Raw genomic sequence first — 20,373 nt, forward strand, 5'->3', positions numbered from 1 at the left:
GCACGTTGACGATTTTCTCAATGACCTTTGCTGGGAACGCGAGCAGGGAGGTGGGCCGGAAGTTCTTGAGGTCCTTGGGGTCCGCTTTGGTCTTCTTGAGCAGGGCGTTGATTTCAGCGTGCTTCCAGATTTCCTGGAATGTCGCTGTTTTGAAGGAGATGTTGATGACCTTCTGAAGTTGGGGTGCGATGGCAGTGTCTGCTTTGTTGAAAACGTGGTGTGGGCATGGATCGGACGGAGATCCTGAATGGATGAATTTCATGACCTCACGTTAGACCAGGAGGTCAGGCGGTTGGCGGTTGTGGTGTTCATAGGAGGGGTGGAGTCTGGCGTATTCAGGGCGGTCGCGGTTGTGAAGCTGTCATGGATGTCAGCGATCTTGTGTTGGAAGAAGATGGCTAGTGAGTCGCACAGTTCTTGTGGGGGCGGGATGTCGTTGGCGCTGGGGTTGGAGAGTTCCTTTACGATGCTGAAGAGCTCTTTGCTGTTGTGTGCATTGTTATCCAAGCGGTCTCTGAAGGAGGATCTTTTGGCTAATCTGATGAGGTGGTGGTGTTTGCGGGTGGTGCCCTTGTGGGCTGCGTGGTTGTCCGGTGTGCATTCGTGGAGCCATGTCTTCTCTAGTTTCCGGCATGCGCATTTGGAGGCCTGGAGCTCGTTGGTGAACCAGGTGGCTCTCTTGTTGGTGTAGCTGTTGGAGGGTTTCTTGAGCGGGCCGAGGGTGTTGGCGCAGTTGTTGATCCACTGTCTGAGGTTGCAGGCTGCGGCGTCTGGGTTGGTGGGGTCGGTGGGTGGGTTCTTGGTGATGGAGGTGATCAGCTGGTCTTTGGTGACTTTGCTCCAGCAGCGGCGAGGCAGCTGGTGGGTGCAGTGGTGTGTGGCTGATTTCTTGAAGGTGAAATGGATGCAGCAGTGGTCGGTCCAGTGGAGTTCGGTGGTGTGGTCGAAGGAGACATGGGAGCCTGTGGAGAAGTTGGGGGTCAAGCGTGTGGCCAGCCGCGTGGGTGGGTGCGTTGACGAGTTGTCTGAGGCTGAGGTTGGCGAGGTTGGCGATCAGGGTGGCTGAGTTGGCATCATTGTTGTTCTTGAGGTGGAATTTCAGGTCCCTGAGTAGGATGTAGTCCATGGAAGGGAGTCCGTGGGGGCTGACCAGGTTGGCGATGGAGTCGCTGAACTATGCCCAGGGTCCGGGGGTCTGTAGACGAGGGTTCCTCTAAGGCTGGTGTTGGGGTCTATTTGGATTCGGAAGTGCAGGTGTTCAGCAGTGTTAAGGGTGTCGTCAGCGTGGGTGGCGACCTTGAGGGTGGGCTTGTGGACGATGGCTATTCCTCCTCCGATTCCATTGGCGCTGACCCTGTGGGTGATCTTGTAGCTGTCCGGGATGGCTATGGCGATGTCGGGCACCGAGAAGACGTTCCACCAGGTCTCGGTCAGAAAGGCCACGTCTGGGGCAGAGGTGTCGAGTAGATCCCAGAGCTCAACGGCGTGTTTGCTTGCAGAGCGGGTGTTGAGGAGTATGCAGCGTAGGAGGTTGGGTACATTCTTTTGAGGTTTGGTGGTTCGGTCGCAGGAGAAGCTGCAGGTGTAAAAACAACAGGTGATGGGCTGCAGGTGTGGCAGGAGAAGGGTACGTGGGTCCGTTTCGGGGCAGCTTGGAAGCAGGTGTGGTTTCGACCGGTGTTTAGTGCGTCGAGGGTGCTGGCGTCATAGTGGATTCTGCTGTTGTGGCGTTCGCGGGGTCTAGGGGTTCTGGCACTGGGTGTGGGCCTGGCTCAGACGGGCGCAGATGGGCTTGCCTTAAGCATGCCTTTGGCGCGCCGGCGGAGCGCCCGCTGCGCCGACGCTTCTCAGCCTGCATATGAGGTGGCTTGGGAGGGAGGAGCAGCTGGGAGGCACGAGCAAGGAGGGTCTGCGGGGAGCGGGCCGCAGGGGAGCAGCAGCGGGAAGGAACGGAACAGGAGCGGTGGGGGGTGGGGGGAGCTGGAGTACGGGCAGGGGGAGGCGAGGAGCAGCTCAGGGACACAGAGGCAGCAAGGCAAGAAATGACGAGCAGCGGCGTGGGCGCAAGCTGCCTGATTTTGCATGCTTGGTTTATTAAACTACTGTTATGGCAAACACAACATCAAATGTTCGTGTGTATGAAATGGAAAAGAGAACACATGCCTTTCCACAATATGATGTTGACAATTCTTGTTTTGCTACTTTACTGTGTTCTCTGATTCCTCACTGTCAACATTCTAATTGAGAAAGTTTGCAAACGTTTCATAGTCAGAGATTAAGTGTTCCTCACTGCAGACACATAATATATGGGATGTGTGGAATATTAGAAACTGGCTGAAACTTGTTACTGTCAGTCAATGCACAAGCTATCTTGAATCATTTGTTAAGTGTATAAACAAAAACAGCCGGTGTAATATGAGCATGGTGAAGAGCTAAAATACATTCCTGACGCATTTCTATCTTACTAAGTTGTATAGAGTGCACCAGACGTTTTTAGTCATATATTTCCAAATACTTAGCATGATACTGATTTGAGCAATTAAGCCAAGCCTACAAATGACCATGTTATTCAGATACAAGCGAACTGTCCCATAATTCCTTGCATATTTACATAGCTGTAATGTGACATGGTGCCCAGAATCCTATTCCTCCCTGTGCGGATCTACACAGCAGAGAAATTAACTTGGTAAAATGGAAACTACTGTGCTAATGAATATTTTTGTTTGCTGGAAAATATTTTTCACATGTAGAACGCTCCTCTTGTGCATTCCTAGCAAATATTGGGCTGATCCGTTTCCACTCCCATCCTGAAAAGGGAGTTACTTCATTCCTTACCTAGAGTAAATCTCCGAACATTTCCAAAGTGGTAAGCAGTGGGATCAAAGTATTGGAATGTCCACAAAGGTATATGTTGGTGGGAGTTCACATAATTCTCAGGCAGAACTTCCAAGGCAACCACCTTGGAATGCCCACTTTTCACCTACTTGAGTGGGATTTATCACTGCAAGTTTCTGTGCACTCATGGTAGTGAGATCCACAGTTGTAAATCTATTTACACCCGCTAAGAGTACCTTTGTAGTTTCCTGGCAGGCTTTAATGGGGGTAATATTGGCCATAAATTCCGGTTTGCAGTTAACTGCAGCCTCATAAATAACAGTTTGGAAAATATTGCCCCTTCAGTTTGATCCCAACACTATAAAAATAACTTTTCTATTTTGCTGAAAAACTAGGATTTCTTTGGCATACAACATATGCAAGCCTTACTGCAAATAGTATATTATGTCTTGGCCCACTTATATGAATAAGAATTTATCTAACAAACATTCTGTGTTTTTTTATTTGTGTGCTGTATTCAACAACATCCCTTACTATTTGTTCATTTTTAGCCAAGTCTTGCCCTGGAAACAGCCACTATGAATTATGTTTAACTGGATGCCCCATCACCTGCTGCGGGCTCACCACCCCTGCAGGATGTGACTCGACTTGCAAAGAAGGCTGTTCCTGCAATGATGGCTTTGTCCTCAGTGGAGATCAGTGCGTTGATATAAGTCAGTGTGGATGTCTCTACAGAGAGAAATACTACAAGAAAGGAGAAGTGTTTTACCCCAATGGAAAGTGTGACGCGCAGTGTACATGTCAAGAAGGTGGATCTGTTGACTGCATACCGTTCACCTGTGGACCCAATGAAGAGTGCGCTCTGGCAGACGGTCTCCAGAGGTGCATCCCAGTAGGTTTTAAAACATGTGCTGCTCTCGGCGACTCCCACTATGCCACACTCGATGGACGTCGCTATGACTTCCAAGGAAGATGTGTGTACACTCTGGCCAAATACAGCGGTGGGGACAAGACTCTCACACCATTTGCGGTCAATATAAAACATAAAGAAAATGGAAATGGACCAGTGACGGTCACATCAGTGGTAACTCTAGTGGTATATAACCACACATTCACCATGATTCAGAGCAAAAAAGGGATAATCCTGGTAAGATAACATAAATATATAACCTATACATATATTCAAATGAAAGCACAAGTAATGCAGATTCTAGCTAAATTGTTATCACTATCATTAGTACATCATAAATTATGTCTCTCTCTACTTCTCTTACTGTCTCCACAACTTATCATTTTCTATCTGTATTTAAAATATTCTCTGGCTCCCTTGGTCCCTATCGCCTTTACATCATCTATCTTGGTCTTGCTCTCTCTCACTCCTTATTAAAATAAATAATAGTAGGTCAGGCAATCTTTCCACACTCAAAGCATTTTTTTAATGCTATTAACGTTGATGCCATTTGGCATATCTGCTTGAAATTTGACACCCCATTAGCAATCAATTTTGGGGTAAATCTGTGATTGAGAAAAAGTTACAAAGTTAAGGGGGTTCTCTTAGAAAATATTGCTCTTTGCTATAGCAAAATCACTAAACAAGTGTATACTAAATGTGTCACTTCAATCTGAAACGAGCTTTTTGATTTGAAAGAAATCTGTTTAGTAGTTTTTGAGTAATTCGCTTTTTCAAAGCTGTGTCAGGTGGAAATTTGGAGACAACTTTGCTGTTTTAAACTTGTGAGCTAGAAACTCGCAGGTTCTGTTAATCACAGTGGAATTTTAAGAAATGTAGCAGGCTGATAAAGGGTTCCAATTAATTGTTTTTCTACTGTCCTCAAACTTGCAAGTTCTAAAAGTCTCAGAAAAGGGCAGACACAGTGACCATATCTGGGCCCCAACATAGAGCAGACAAGTGCTGACGGCTTGGAAAAAATAAGCAAAAAAGGTAGACGAGTGCAATTGGTAAACAGTAAATATGATCATTTGCAAAAAATCACAAACACTTAGCCACTATTTTGACATCAGAAATTAGTGCATTGTCATGGACTTGTGCATATCTGTGATTTTGAAGTTACGCTTACACCAATAGAAGAGGATTCATATAAGTCACTGAACGCAGAATTAAAGGACAGACAGAGGTCAAAGCCAGTGCAGTCGGATGGGTTTGCTGCATGATTTCAGGGAAAGGCCAATCTCTGCTATGCACGGTCTGTGATGGATGTGTTGCGGGAATGCAATCAAAAGATTGGATACAGTGGGCCTCATTTATGAAAAGTGATGCATCGCTGCGTGAAAACAGCGATGCGTCACTTTTCACTGCGCACTCCTTGCAACACCACTGATGCGTCATATTTAATGTATGACGCATCATGTCGCAAGGACTTACAGATATGTCAGTATTTCTGACGCATCTGTAAGCGCAAAAGTGACGCATTGCTGGAGTGTGTCACAAAAGTGACGCAACTTTAGCAATGCGTCCTTTCACAATGCCATGTGAAAGGGCTTGCATCAGTCTTACGCCTGCTGTGAGGCTGGCGCAAGATTTTGACGCAACAGCATCCTAAAAGTGACGCAGTGAAATCTCATAGATTTCACTGCGTCAGTATTACGAGGCTTTTTGCGGGGGAACGCCCCCTCTGCATACATTATACCTGACGCAGGTATAATGTGGCGCAGGGGTTTAAAAAGTGACGCATCTACCTAGATGCGCCACTTTTTAAATATGGCGCAACGAGGCGCATTTTTATACGCCGCTGGTGCATCACAAAAAGTGACGCACCGGCGATGCAAAACTGACGCAAGGCCTCATAAATAAGGGCCAGTGTATCTTACAAACCTCAGAAATTCACTGCAGAGCAGCAACGGTTGACCACTGACTGAACCTTCCAAAGGATGCGTACCTCTAATGAGCACGTCCTTTGGCTGTACATAGCAGAGTTCGTCGCCTTGATTTTTTATTTAATTTCTAAATGATGATTTTCCCTTTATTTTCAAATGTGTATGGAAATCGTGATTTTCTACACAAAATGGTGGTTATCACTAGTGACATAAAATTGTTTCTATGAAATTCTGATTTCTAAAAATATTGCAATTTTCATATGCCAAATTCTTTATTTTGAAGGTTAACCATTATTTCCACAACTATGAGTGCCCCCAGCACTCCTCTGGGATCAGGCACCTCTCGTGTTGACCCTTCATTGCTTTGGATTTTATTTTTCAACAGCATGAACATTGGGATGTTTTTTTTCATTATTTGCGATTTTCAAGAAGGTGGGCTAAAAATAAATCTCCTTGATCAGCCAATCACATTTGAGTAGGAGCGAGCAACATTTCGTTTGGCTGTAAACGTGGAGAAACTCTTATTTTTTCACTCCAACTTAACTTTGGTTCTCCTGTAAGGAACAGCAGGCAAATGATCAAGCTGGCCTTTTGGTTATATTTTCTGCTTGTCAAATTTGGTGCATTTCCTTCTACGGGAGCCAAAGTTCAAGTAAAATCAAAAAAATTATTTTTAATGTAAAGTGCATTACAAGCAATGGCAACTATAAACATGGAACAATGGAGCCACAGCTTTAGTTGACTCTTTGATCTCCCTGAATCCTGTGCGGATCTACGGAGCTCATATGTACAAAATACAGCTCTGGTCATTTGAAGTTAAACACTGGACCCCTCCTCCCCCACACTTTTGAAGGATCCCTCACAACATACAATGGAGGCCTCAACAAAAATATGAATCTGCAGTATGCTAATGAGATTGTGATAATCTGCAGATCACATTCTGGCACTGGAACAAGGACTATTGGGTTAATTCTTTTTTCAAATCTGTTAGATAGATTTCCCAAATCCAAAACGGTGACTCCAGCTGTCAAGAGAGCTATCTTTATTTTGCACTTCTATTGAACTCCTACTTTTTATGCCTTATTTTGCAAACAATGTTGAACATTAGAAGTAGCCACTTCATATCACTCCAATTTTTTGAAAATCCCTTCAGGGCCCTATTACGATGTCGTTGGAGTTGCTTCCTACCAACACCATTTCTGTGTGAGAACGAACTTACCACAGGTCAGCGGTTCTGCAAAGTCTATTACGATGCAACCAATCTCCCATTTCTCAATAGAAACCGGGTACAGCACAAGCTCTGATTGAGAAATGGGAATTGATGGAAATCCCTGCACCGTGTGACAGGCACGTCAAGGTGTCTGCCACATGGTGCTGGGGTTTTCAGGGGGGCACTATAGGTACCCCCCAGGCCCATACCCGCAGGCTGCATAGGGATGGGGCCCTGCAAGGACCCCCCAAAATCACTTTCCGACAGCAATTCCAGGTTGGAAAGGCTGACATGGAAACACTGTTGGAAAACTACATCATAATCCCGACGGCGGAAACGATGTCCTTAAGGGATTATGATAGGTTTACGACTGGCCGATGGGCTCCTTGAGCCCATTGGAACACAGTTCGAATGACCGGCCGGTTTAAACTGTGACCACTGACATTGAAATTTTGCAGCCGGACTGTAAACCTACGATGTTTGTCAGTAAGCCTCCAACTAGCGGTCAGAGGTTAACCCACTGACTTCGCAATTAGACCCTCAGTGTTTTATATATATATATATATATATTACCTACTGGCTGTCGCCAGTAGGTAGTTATAGTTAGGATTTTTTTCAATGTTAAATCTCAAAATTCTATTTGGAATAACTTTGGCGCCGGTTGACGAATCTGACTGAAAATTTCCTCAAAATGGCCTCGCGGTGTTCCGGTCCTTCCCTGAACGTTTGGAGGGATTCGTCAAGCGGGGGCCGAGATAAAAGGGGGGTCCCAAAAGGCGTTTTCCCCACCTTAATTTCCATAGGGCGGTCGATTTCACTTTTAGCCCGAACGGCTGAATGCATTTCAACCAAATTTGGCAAAATTGTAGGGACTGGTAGCCCGATGTGCCTTTGCTATGTCTCAAGATATGTGCTCCAGTGGATTTTGAGTAATTTAGGTTCAAAAAAATATATATATCTGTAAGCGCGCCCCGGTACGCGCTCCGGGGAGCGCCCGGGCTCGACACGCGAGGTGCGCACAGAAATCTGATTGGCTCTTGGGTGTCTGTAAACATTCGAAACAGTCCGGAGCAGCCGCCATCTTGTGTCTCGGTAGTATCGAGACACAAGAGGTGGCCAAAACAAAGGGGGAAATGACCATAAGGGGGCAGGGTAGAACCCCCCTGACCCTCTAGGTTTGATGTGGGGGCTTAAAAAGGCCCCGCGGGGCAAAACATTTTATTTTTTTTGTTTGGCGCAGGGGGCGTGCCCGGCACGTGCACCGGGGAGCGGACCGGGGGCGTACCATGAGGAAAAATGAATGATAGAGTTTTTTAAAAATGTTGACTTTTTTAGAAATTGGAGGTAGTTCTAAAAAGAACAGTTTTTTTCTTCTTTTTGTTGTTTTATATTTTTTATATTGTTTTTCAAACATTTTGTACTTTTTTTGGATTTTCTGAACAGTTTTAGATTTTTTTTGTATTTTTCATGGGGAAAAACAAAAAAACAGGGAATTGAAAATGGCTCAACTGGAGCAAAAAACTAAAAGAAAAGAAAAAATTAGGGTTGATTGGGGCATTTATGGTTGTCCCCAGCAAGGACGATGAGCTTTACGCTCTGTTCTCCGTAGGAGATGGTCTTCCCACAAAATTTACAGATAATTCTGAAATCTGCAAATCGCGGCTGAATGCACAGCATCGTCTCACTTTCCTCTGGTGCAGACGCAGTGGGTTGTTTCCTTTTTGAGCTGGTTCTTGTTGATCGGGGAGGGTTACTGGCCAGTTCCCTCATTTCTGCAGCAGAATAGTTTATAGGATGTTTGCGCTGCATGTGGCGTATCATTGTGTAGTTCCCAAATGAATATTTTTTATTTGGGTTTCCCCTGGAAAGTTCCATGCCACAAATTTTGCAACTGACCTTGGGTGCATTTACTTTTTTTTCCCCTCTGGGAGAGTAAAAAACTCCCAAATAATGTGTGGTCTTGGCTGGTATGGGGTATTGTGTTCTTCCAGCCATCTTGAAGTCCCCTCCTCCTCCTCCTCTTCCTCTTCTTGAAGACCACCAATGATATCTTGAGGAGGTCCTTTTGGTGGTTGTGGTGGTGGTGGTGGTGCAGATGCACCAGCTGCTGCTACTACTGAAGCCATTATTTTGAACTAAAAAGTAGAGAGAGCTACAAACAGGTCTTCCTAAGTCAAAGGACAAAGTCAGAATAAGGAAAAAAGGTGGGGTCTTTCATCCTTTTGAAAAAAAAAAATGTATTGAACCAATGAAAAGTGTTATTTTCAGGTCACATGACCAGGGGCTTCATCATTATGAAACCAAATCTGTTATGAAGTAATGAAAATTGTTATTTTCAGGTCACATGACCCGACGCGCTTATGCTACGCGCCCTGGGTCGCGTCGCGTAAGCGTGTCGGATGTTTACGTTGCGCGATCGTATTCGCTCGAGTGCTTCCGGGTGCGCTTACGCCGTGCGTATCACGCGGACGCAACTACGCGATACGTCACGATCATGTTTTCGTTCGCGATATTGGCGCTTACGGGACGCTCCCAGGAGCGCGCCCCGGGGCGCTTTATAAAAGTATGCTTTTCGGGGCACTCCCCGGGGTGCGCACCGGGAGCGCTCCAAAGCAAAAAATAAAACAAAAAAAAAATTAAAATCGGGAAAAATTGTAGGGACTGGTAGCCCTATTCTTAAGTGGTTTTTACGAAAATTAACTTTGAAAAAATATATATTCTAATTTCTAATTTAAAACATTTCTAAAGCGCAGCGTACACCGTGCGGTTTCTTGGCGCTAGTGAGCAGAATCGGCAACTGAGGGAAAAGACAAGAGTGATAGGAATGAAGATCTAAGCGGGGAAAGCCTGATTGAAGAGGAACGTTTTTAAATCTTTACGAAAGGAGAGGTACTGGGTAGCAGATCGAAGATGTGCTACCTTGGGCTATATATATGTTAGAGCCAAAATGTAGCCCAAATGTAGCCCAATGTAGCCAAATGTAGCCAAATGTAGCCCAAAGAAGGCCACCAGAGACAAAAAAGAAATATAGCCCAAATATCAGCCAGATGTAGCCCAACTGTAGCCCAATGACAGAATGTACCAGAGTGTTCTAAACAACTAGAGCGCTAACAGTCTTACTTATAAAGTGAGACTTATAGTTAGGAATTAGCATTAAAAAAACCTATGAAATTCACTGAAAAAACCATAGGTTTCAGACCAGTTATAGTTAGGAATTAGCATTTAAAAAACCTATGAAATTCACTGAAAAAACCATAGGTTTCACACCAGCTATAGTTAGGAATTAGCACTTAAAAAACCTATTAAATTCACTAAAAAAAACATAGGTTTCACATCAGTTATAGTTAGCTGGAAATTTTACTGACATAAAACCATTGAAATTCCACGTTATAGTTAGTTGGACTCACTATAACTTGCGCGTGTAATGCACTGCTGATGACGTCACATATTACATCACTCATGACATGGTCAGTGACATCACTCATGACATCACTGATGACATCATCCTTGTGTCAGAGTGACAGACCTCCTTTCACTGTAATGTAACCCATGAAACACATATTGAAAAATATAAATTAAAAATGTTTTAAAAATGGAGATACCCATACCAGTTACAACAACCAATTCAATAATTCCACCATCTATATACACATTCACTCATTCACCAACAGTTCTATATAGTCACTCATACATATACTCACTCATCATATGTAGTGATACACCTATACATCCTGTTACACACCGACAGTCATCCAAAAGTTACTCAGACACATACTCACACATGCAAATAAACTATTGAACATCCATTTATTTGCATATACAGCTATACACACACTACCACCTTACTTCTAAGGAAACTTACAAATACTTACTCTCTTAAACAATCACTTATAGAAACACATACTTATTTAAACAAGAACTCTTTCAATCTCTCACTCTCACATATACTCACTCATATACATCAATACTCACATATACTAGATTAAAACATATGTAGTTACTGATAAAGACACTAATGAGACAGTCATTCACTCACTAACACACGCATATACACACTCATCCACCCATTCAGTCCTGCACATATGCCGTCTTCAAAACACATACAGTGAGTCAGTCATTGATGCATCTATGTGCTAAGTAACACTCCCACCAAACCATACAGACACTCATACTGATACTAAAAAAATCTAATAACCCATATACACACACATGTAGCTACTCACCAACCCATGCAGCCATTTATACACAAAGTGAAACACTGATACATATATTTAAATATTTAAACATTACTCGTTAATATATGTATTCACTAAGAATTGAATTTGAATTTAAAATATTTATATAGCGCAACATTCACCATGCGGTTTCTTGGCGCTGTGACGGCTAATTTAGCAGTAGGAACGAAGAACTGGTGGAGAAGAGAGGATTAAGATCAGTTCACATTAAGAAAAGCCTGGGTGAAAAGAAAGGTCTTAAGATCTTTTCGGAAAAAGGAGTAATGTGTGGCCAGACGCAAGTGATCGGGGAGGGAATTCCAAAAGGATGGTGCCAAGAAAGAAAAGTTGGCTCCGCCCCCTTTCTTGCGTCTGTACCGGGGTACCTGAAGGAGTGATTGGGTAGATGAGCGAAGCTCACGGACAGGGATGTACTCTTTAAGTAGAGAAGAGATGAAGGCAGGGGCAGTCCCTTGGCGCGCCTGAAAAACCATGCAGCCGGTTTTAAAGAGGGATCGCTCCCTAACAGGTAGCCAATGTAGTGCCTTCAGTAGGGGAGTAGAGTGATGGGAGCGGGGGAGGCCATACACCAGTCTGGCCGCCTGGTTTTGAACCAGCTGGAGCTTCCGCAGACTGTACGCTGGGATGCCGTTGTAAAGGGCGTTGGCGTAGTCCAGCCGGGAAATAACCAGAGCGGACATGATTAACTTAAGTGCAGGGGGAGAAAAGTAACGAGAAACATAGCGGATAGTTCGAAGGACAAGAAAACAGGAAGAGACCACAGAACTGATTTGTGAGTGAAGGTTGAGATGATTGTTAAGTTTAATGCCCAGAGTTTTAACTGAGGGAGAGGGTGTAGGAGGGGATCCTAAAGAAGAAGGCCAAAAGGAAGAGTTCCAGGGACTGGAGGAACCACCCGTAAGGACCAATTCTGTTTTATAAGGGTTCAACTTCAGATGGTTGTGGTTCATCCAGTCCCTGATGAAAATCATAGTAGACTGGAAATTAGAAATAGAATGAGGAGAAGAAGACAGGTTAAAGATAAGCTGGAGGTCATCTGCATAGTTATAAACAGTGACCTCCAGTTGCTGAAGTGCAAAGATCAGAGGATAGATATAGAGATTAAACAGAAGGGGGGAAAGAGAAGAACCCTGAGGGACACCACAAGTGACTTTGAGTTGGGTGGCCGAAAAATCCCCCAACCGGACCGCCTGGGTGCGGTCCCTCAGGAAGGACGATAGCCAGACCAGGGCTGAGCCCTCGACCCCTGCCGCTCCGATACGGGAAAGTAAGATGGAATGATCCACCGTGTCTAAGGCGGCGGAGAGATCGAGGAGCACCAGAGCCTGGTAGTTGTTTTGGTCCATGCCCTCCCTGAGATTGTTCAGGACCGACACCACGACGGACTCGGTGGAGTGCCTAGGCCGGAAGCCTGCCTGGCGGGACGCTAGGCCCCCATTGGCTTCTATATGGGCACTGAGGACCGATGTTACATGTCGCTCCAGCACCTTGCCTAAGTAGGGCAGGAGAGAGATGGGACGATAATTGGTTGGAGCAGAGGGGTCCGCGCCAGGCTTCTTAAGGATGGGGACTATGGTGGCAGATTTAAGAGCTGGAATTACCACCCCCTGAGCCAGCGAGCTGTTGAGGAGGGATATAGGCGGTTTGGAACAAACGGAGTAAATCTGTTGCAGGATGTGGGCTGGACAGATGTCCGCCGGGGAACCAGATTTTACTTTGGGAAGTATTGCAAGGAACACTTCTTCGGTGAGCGGAGGGAAAAAAGATAGACAACCGTGAACAGTCGGGGGAGAAGGCTCAGAAAAAGTAGGGGAAGGAGGTGAGATGTTGGCTCTAATATTGGCAATTTTTTCTAGAAAATAGGTATTCAAGGAATCACAGAGGGACTGAGAAGAGGGGGCTTGAGAGTGGCCCTGTCAGAATAGGCCAGTTCCTGAACGATGGAAAAAATCTCCCTGGATTTGTTCTCCGCTGTCAGAATTTTAGCTGAGAAGTGTGCAGTTTTAGCGCTCAATATAGCCCTTTTATAGTCACTCAGCAAAGTCAAATAACGAGTTTTTAGTAGAGGGCAGTAGTCCTTTCTCCATTGCCTCTCGGCCCGCCGGAGGGTCAGCTTTTTTATCTTCAGGTCGTCGCCAAACCACCGATTTGACTCCTTGGATCTTCGGGTAGATATCCGTCGTAATGGGGCTACCGTATCGCAGCCTCCAGCAAGCCAGGTGTCGATGGCCGCGGCTTGAGAGATCGAAGATAAGCCTTCTAAGTTAGGTGCGGAGTTCAAAAGAGAGGATGACAAAGCAGGAAGGTCTACCCTATTCCAGTTCCGTGCCCAGGTGTTTTTGGCAGGCGGGATCTTTGTTGCCGACTTAAGGCGGAGGGAAAAGGAGATCAGGGCATGGTCTGACCAGGGGCATGGGGACACGGTCATGGAAGAGACCGAGGCATTGAGAGACCAGACCTGGTCTAGTACATGGCCGTGGATATGCGTAGGAGTGTGCAAATGGGAGATAAAATTAAAAGATGCAAGTGAATCAGAAAATTGTTTAGAGGCAGTGCATTCATGGGGGTCTAAGGGCCAATATTTAAAATCCCCTAATACCAAGACCGAAGCGTGATTAATCGCTAGAGTGGCCAATAGGTCCTGAAAAGCCGGCAAAAACAGGTGTGATGGCTGGGGAGGGCGATACATTAATAAACAGGTGAGCGGGGGAGAAAAGGCAAGTGAGCGAGCTACCAGGTGCTCGGTAGGCTTAATAGTAGAGGAGGGAAGAAGTTGGAAATTGTGCTCAGATCGGGCAATGAGAGCCACACCACCTCCTGCCTTGCCCGCTGGTCGATCGGCGCGGAGGGCCACATAAGAAGGGGGAAGGGCAGCCAATAGAGAGGGCAGGGAGGAGTCACAAAACCATGTTTCTGTTAAAAGTAACATGTCAGGCTAGTGAGTATCAAGCAGCACAAATAGCTCCTGGTGGTGCTTTACTGCCGACCTAGTATTGGGTAAGATACACTTAATAAGCCAGTTAACCAATCATTTTTTTAAAAAAAACATCCATTTACACACTTATTTAAACATTTATTCTTCCATCCACCTTTACATATACATATATAAAACATATTTTTTTTTCAGAAAGGCACACATTCACTGGATGGTGTCATCAGTGATGTCATGAGTGATGTCACTGACCATGTCATGAGTGATGTAATATGTGACGTCATCAGCAGTGCATTACACGCGCAAGTTATAGTGAGTCCAACTAACTATAACGTGGAATTTCAATGATTTTATGTCAGTAAAATTTCCAGCTAACTATAACTGATGTGAAACCTATGTTTTTTTTAGTGAATATATATATATATATATATATATATATATATTTATATATATATATATATATATATATATATATATATATATATATATATATATATGTATGTACATTACAATACAAAGGTTGATACATCCTTGTAAAGATTACAGGAGCATTCTTAAATGGTTCCTGTCACTATGATGTTGCACTATTTTTTATAACTATATCTTATCTAATCTTTAGGGATTAAACTGAAAAGTCTTGCTACTTCAGCCTTGATTTTCCACTCCTTCTGCTACCTACTACTGTCCATTCCACTTCTCTTGCTAGTCTGTTTAAACTCATCTTGCCTCCTGCCTTTTCTCCTGTTCCTGCCTATTCATAGATATTTATTTAATTCTTGTGTTTAACAGTTTTGTTCTTCCTAAGTTTGAAGAGTCTGCTTTTTTTCTGCCTATATGTAAAGCATGTTGATCCCCTTGGCCATCTTGAAAGTATGCAAAATGCCATTTTCAAAATGGAACACTGCTAGTGGGTCTGCTAGTGAGTAGAAATGTAGTGTGAACCAACCATAAAGCAAGGTGAAACTTAAATGCTTCTAGGATGGGATAAACACATAAAAAGGGCAATTGACTCAGGAGCAGGGATTTGAACGAGTAAGAAAGCCATCCCATTAGGAGCAAGAGGTTGACCAAAAATTCTACTCCAGACTACACTTTGTAGTACCTTTAGTAGTATTAATGAAGTACCACTTGAATAATCTAAGATGATATACCTAAAGCTATGTTTACAGATTTCTGCTCCACCGCTTCAACTTTTTTTATACATACTTTTTCGCCCCAAATGTTGAGGTCTCCACATGTGTAGGTATACTTTTTAGTAATGTATGGTGGAGGAATCTTAGGGAGTGGCTGGAAAATGTATTCCAGTTCAGACTTGAAGTAAGTTCAGCATCACACATTGTAACTTATAGGTACTGCAACATACTCCCATAAAAAAAGCAATGGAGACATGAACTTAAAATAACACCACTTAGTTCTGCTACTAAATGTATATATATAATGTCAACAGATATGTTCAATTTAAAAATATTTATTTAAAATTAAATACAATTATTTTATTTTTTAAAACAATATATAAATAGTAAACTATATGAAGGGTGCTATTGGCATAAATAACGTGAAAGGATGATAATACTACATTAAATATTATATTGTATGTATTTAATTTAAAATAATCTTTTTTCCTAGGTTAATAATAATTATTTATTTAAAATTAAATACATGAATATCATTTTTCGAAACAATATAAATAGTAAACTATATGAAGGGTGCTATTGGCATAAATAATGTAAAACAATGATAATAATAAATTACATAATATATTGTATGTATTTAATTTAAAATAATCTTTTATTTTAGGTTAATAATAATTATTTCATGTTGAATAACATTTTCATTTTACAATAAAATGTTTTTTATTATTTTCTAACAACTATCAGCTTTGTTTCCCTTTAGTTTACCATAGGGAGATCCGCGCACGGTGACCGTGACCTCTGCCTATGCGTGAAAACTCGCTAGTGGGAGTTTTTCAGTCATAAATACTGTACTAGCAAGTTCCACCTCCTGTTTTGAGGGGATGTAGACATGTAAATCTGCAGTAAATTTACACTTGGAAATTGTGAGTCGTAAAAAAGTGTAAACACAAGTTAATGTACACATGTAAATTCACCTTTGTGAATAGGGCCCGACAATGCAAAAAAGATTAGTTTATGTATTCGAACTGCGAGTCTCACATTTCTAGTTTAGATTAAATTATCGGCCTGCCGGTTTGTTTTTCTAGATTTTTATGTTTCTTGGGCAAAAAGCAGATCATAGGCTTTGATCATGGGACACTAAAACATCACACAAATACTGCAACCAGTCTAACACGTAATACTGTAGCATTTAAACTGTCAACTGTATGACAACAGGGCTACAAAATGAAAACACTACATTTGGGGCCACATGCATCAACTTATTTAAGAAGTGCAAACGGTGCGAATCGGTAAAATCGGCCGTGTACGATTCCTAAATAGGTTTTTGGGATGCATCAAACATTTTTGGAAAAATCGCTATTTTTAGCGATTTCCAAAAATGCGATTGCTTTTAAGGAATTGCAAATTTGCGATTCCTTAAAAGCAATGCATGATTACTTTTAAAATTGCGAATTCGCAATTAGGGAATGCAAATTACCACGAGGGTGAACCTCGTGTTAATTTGCGAAAATGTATGAAAATGCTCAAAATTGCATTTTAAAACACTGGCATGTTACAGACACACATGTCATTAGGACATGTGTGTGTGAAACATGCACTTCAAAATACATTTCAGGGGTGCAGGGGGGGGGGTCCTTTGGACCCCCGCCTGCACCCATGGAATGCATTAACATTTTGCGAATCGCTAATTTAAATTCGCAAAATGTCAATGCCTTCCCATTGATTCCAATGGGAATTGCGAAATCGCAAATTAGAATTCGCATAATATTTGCGATTCGGTAAAAATTGCGATTTTTACCGAATCACAAATATTATGCGATTTAAATCATGCATCTCATTTTGCGATTCCTTATTTGCGATTCCCTAAAAATTGCAAATAAGGAATCGCAAAACCGGACTTTGATGCATGTGGCCGCTAAACCCCTGCACATTCAACAGAACAAAAGCTAAACACTAGCAACAATACCAGTGAAATATGACACCACTTCCATTAAAACAAAATACTACAATTTCATGGGCAGCACTACTATTACAACAGCCACCTCACTACCACGAAAAATGGACAGCACAACAACTGCTTGTGCATGCGGATTCATGACATGGTTTTCATTGATTCCCTGACACAGGTACAGGTGTACCGCATTCATGAATCCAATGACTCCGCTGTACGCCTTTTCCTGCTGATATGTGTTCTGGCTTCTTTTCACCAAGTGTTATGGCCTCTGATTTTTCTCTATCCACTAGAGCCAGGATGCTCCACTGGGATTGACAGTTGCACTGTATAAATGCTGCATTCATTCATCAGCCTGTAATCATTTAAAAACAAACTTATTGCACATAACTTTAAGGCTTGAGTGTTTCATAAAAGTCAAAGTAAATTTGAAAATTCTCATTTGAATGTTCTCCATTTTAGGTGGACGGAGTGATACGCAGGCTCCCGGTCAGCCTGATGGATGGAAAAGTCAGAGCCTTTCAGCATGGCGTGGCTTGCAGGATACAGACAGACTTTCTCATGGCCGTACAGTATGACTGTCAATACCATGTCAAAGTCACTGTGCCGGGGAGCTACAAGGGAAAGATGCACGGTCTCTGCGGGAACTACAACGGGGACAACTCAGATGACTTCACCCTTCCTGATGGCCAGGTGACCATGGATGTCAATGCTTTTGCGACAGCCTGGGCAGTGCAGACAGATGAGACTTGTAACCCAGTCATCTGTGGAGCCCCTGAAAACCCTTGCTTCACCTGCAGTGAAGACAAGAAGGAGGTCTGTAGAAACAAAGAGTACTGTGGCTTCCTCACAAATGTGGGAGGGCCACTGAGTGACTGCCACAGCACCATAAAACCAGAGGCCTACTTTGAAAACTGTGTGTATGACCTGTGTGCTGGCAATGGAGACAGGATGATTCTGTGTCGCAACATTCAGAGCTACGTGGCAGACTGCCAGGCTGCTGGGGTGACGGTCAGGCCCTGGAGGAGCGACTCCTTCTGTCGTGAGTATAGAACTGCAACACAATACGCTATGAGCTACCCAGCCCTGCATTATTTAACATTTCTCCTCTCCTCCTCCCTCATTATTGCTCTTTATCCCTGAAGCATTCCTCATTAATACGCTATGGTTCAGTACTCCATGGGGCATATTCATGAACTGCTTTGATTGGCTCCTGCACCACGCAACCTGGTGCAAGAGTGACGCAAATGTAAAATGAAATTTATGAAACTAGGCTAGGCCACCATGCGTGGCTCTGCGTGGCTTCATAAACCTCTAGTAAAGTAATGCAGCGCAAAGCCCTGCGTTGCATTACTCTGTGCCAAGGAGGCATTTCCATGAGTGTTGCGGGGTGCTCCCACGCAACACCCACAGATTTTGACACATTCCCTGATTTACAAGAACATGTAAACCTGGTAATGAGCTAAAAAGATACGCCTCCCCAGAAGATGCGTAACGAGGAGAATATCTTTATTTCTGCTTGTTTAATCCCCTTTTTATGTGTGCTGCAGTACACATAAAAAGAGGAAAAAGCCTCTCAGGATTACAACACAGGCACTCATGCATCATGATGCACCCTTCTGAGTAGATTATTGGTATGTAAAATGACTGCATATTGTTTAAAAGGTATATTTGTCAGACATTACTTTTGATAACAATATTCTGATATATAACCTCTGTAACAAATTGTACTTTGCCTGTAGGGTGATGTCTCCTTTAATCATGCCTCTAAAGGGATACGTTGCTCATCACAGTAGGACCTCACAATCAGCTCTACCAACTGGTTTACATACATTTACAGTAAACAATTCTGCCCTTTGTTTCCAGCAATGGACTGTCCGGCAAACAGCAACTCCAGCACCTGCTCCAACATCTGTGCTTCCAGCTGCTCCCGACTTGTTGATCCGTGGGACTGTCCAGAGGACTGCTCGGAAGGCTTTGAATGTGATGGGAACCTGCTCTTTGATGGACAGCAGTGTGTGCCAATAGACATGTGTGGATGCTATGTACATGGAAGATACTACCCGGTAGGTAACTATGCTATGTTATGTAGATTTGTATAGTGCACTCTCACTCAGGAGGGTCTTCTGCACTTAACAGTTGTGAATCGAACCAAACCTAGGGCAGAGTGAGACTACTTCAAAAGACAGGACTTCAGCTTCTTGTTGAGTTCAAGAAGGGAGGAGAAAGCTCAGGTGTTGCAGGAAGGCTATAACTCCTGATCTCTCGTTCTGTATGCGTGGGGGTGCAAGTAGGACTCTTGATAAGTGGAAGTGTCTGTATCGTTTGTGAGAGCAAATTTGACTGTTGTAGTATGCTGGACTAGTTTATATAGTGCCTTGAAGGTATGGGTGAGGAGTTTAAATTGTACTTGCATTGGGAGCCTCTGAGTTCTGAATGGTCAATAAATATATAAAACAGTGAAGAATGGAATGCTTGAATTAATCTCAGTAACTGGTAATCACTCAGGCCGCATTCCAATCCATCGTTATTTTGCATACCATGCCGCCTCAGTTTGAACCCGCTGTATGCAAATAAGTCTTGAGCCAGCTCCAATAGGAACAGTTCAGCCCAAACTTCCAAACCAGGTCCTCCTTGAACTGGAACACTGGCAGCCAAAGACCGGTTTCACTCTAGTTATGGGTTCATCAGCCAGGTAGAGCTTGGTTCCAGTGGCCTCGCTTGGTCATACCTGTCGCACTTAGGGTGACACAATAAATATACAAAACAGTGATGGGTGAAATGCTTAAATTAATCACATACACTGGTACTCATCTAGGGCTGCATCCCAATCGACCCTTATTTTGCACACCATGTCACCTCAATTTGGACCAAGCAATTTGCAAATCAGTCTTGACCCTACTCCAATAGGAACAGTCCTGCCGAACTACCAAGTCACGTTCTCCCTGATTTAGAACCCAGGACCAGTTTTGCCCTAGTTATGGATTCAGTGTGCACGGGACCCATGTCTGGCATACCCTCCCATTTAGGGTGGCACAATTAATATACAAAACAGTGACAGCTGGAATGCTTGAATTAATCTCAGCCTCTGGTAATCACTCAGTCCGCATCCCAATCCATTGTCATCATGCACGTCAAGCTACCTCAGTTTGAACCCAGCAATATGCAAATCAGTCTTGACCCTGCTCCAATAGGAATAGTCCAGCCTGCAGTCCAAAGGTAGATGCAAATTATATCAGCTA

General features: G+C 43.5%; 1 protein-coding gene across 1 annotated transcript in view; it reads left to right on the top strand.

Annotated features, from left to right (window-relative positions):
* The window catches only part of LOC147701257 (IgGFc-binding protein-like), a 388,685-nt gene that overhangs the window by 40,656 nt on the left and 327,656 nt on the right, over window positions 1–20,373 (top strand). The window contains exons 4-6 of the mRNA XM_086930000.1: window positions 3,387–3,982; window positions 17,594–18,173; window positions 18,998–19,197. Of these exons, the coding sequence (XP_086786126.1) occupies window positions 3,387–3,982; window positions 17,594–18,173; window positions 18,998–19,197 (1,376 nt within the window). The remainder of the gene's footprint in view (window positions 1–3,386; window positions 3,983–17,593; window positions 18,174–18,997; window positions 19,198–20,373) is intronic.

Source organism: Lissotriton vulgaris, chromosome 7 (assembly GCF_964263255.1).
Source record: "Lissotriton vulgaris chromosome 7, aLisVul1.2, whole genome shotgun sequence".
NCBI lineage: Eukaryota > Metazoa > Chordata > Amphibia > Caudata > Salamandridae > Lissotriton > Lissotriton vulgaris.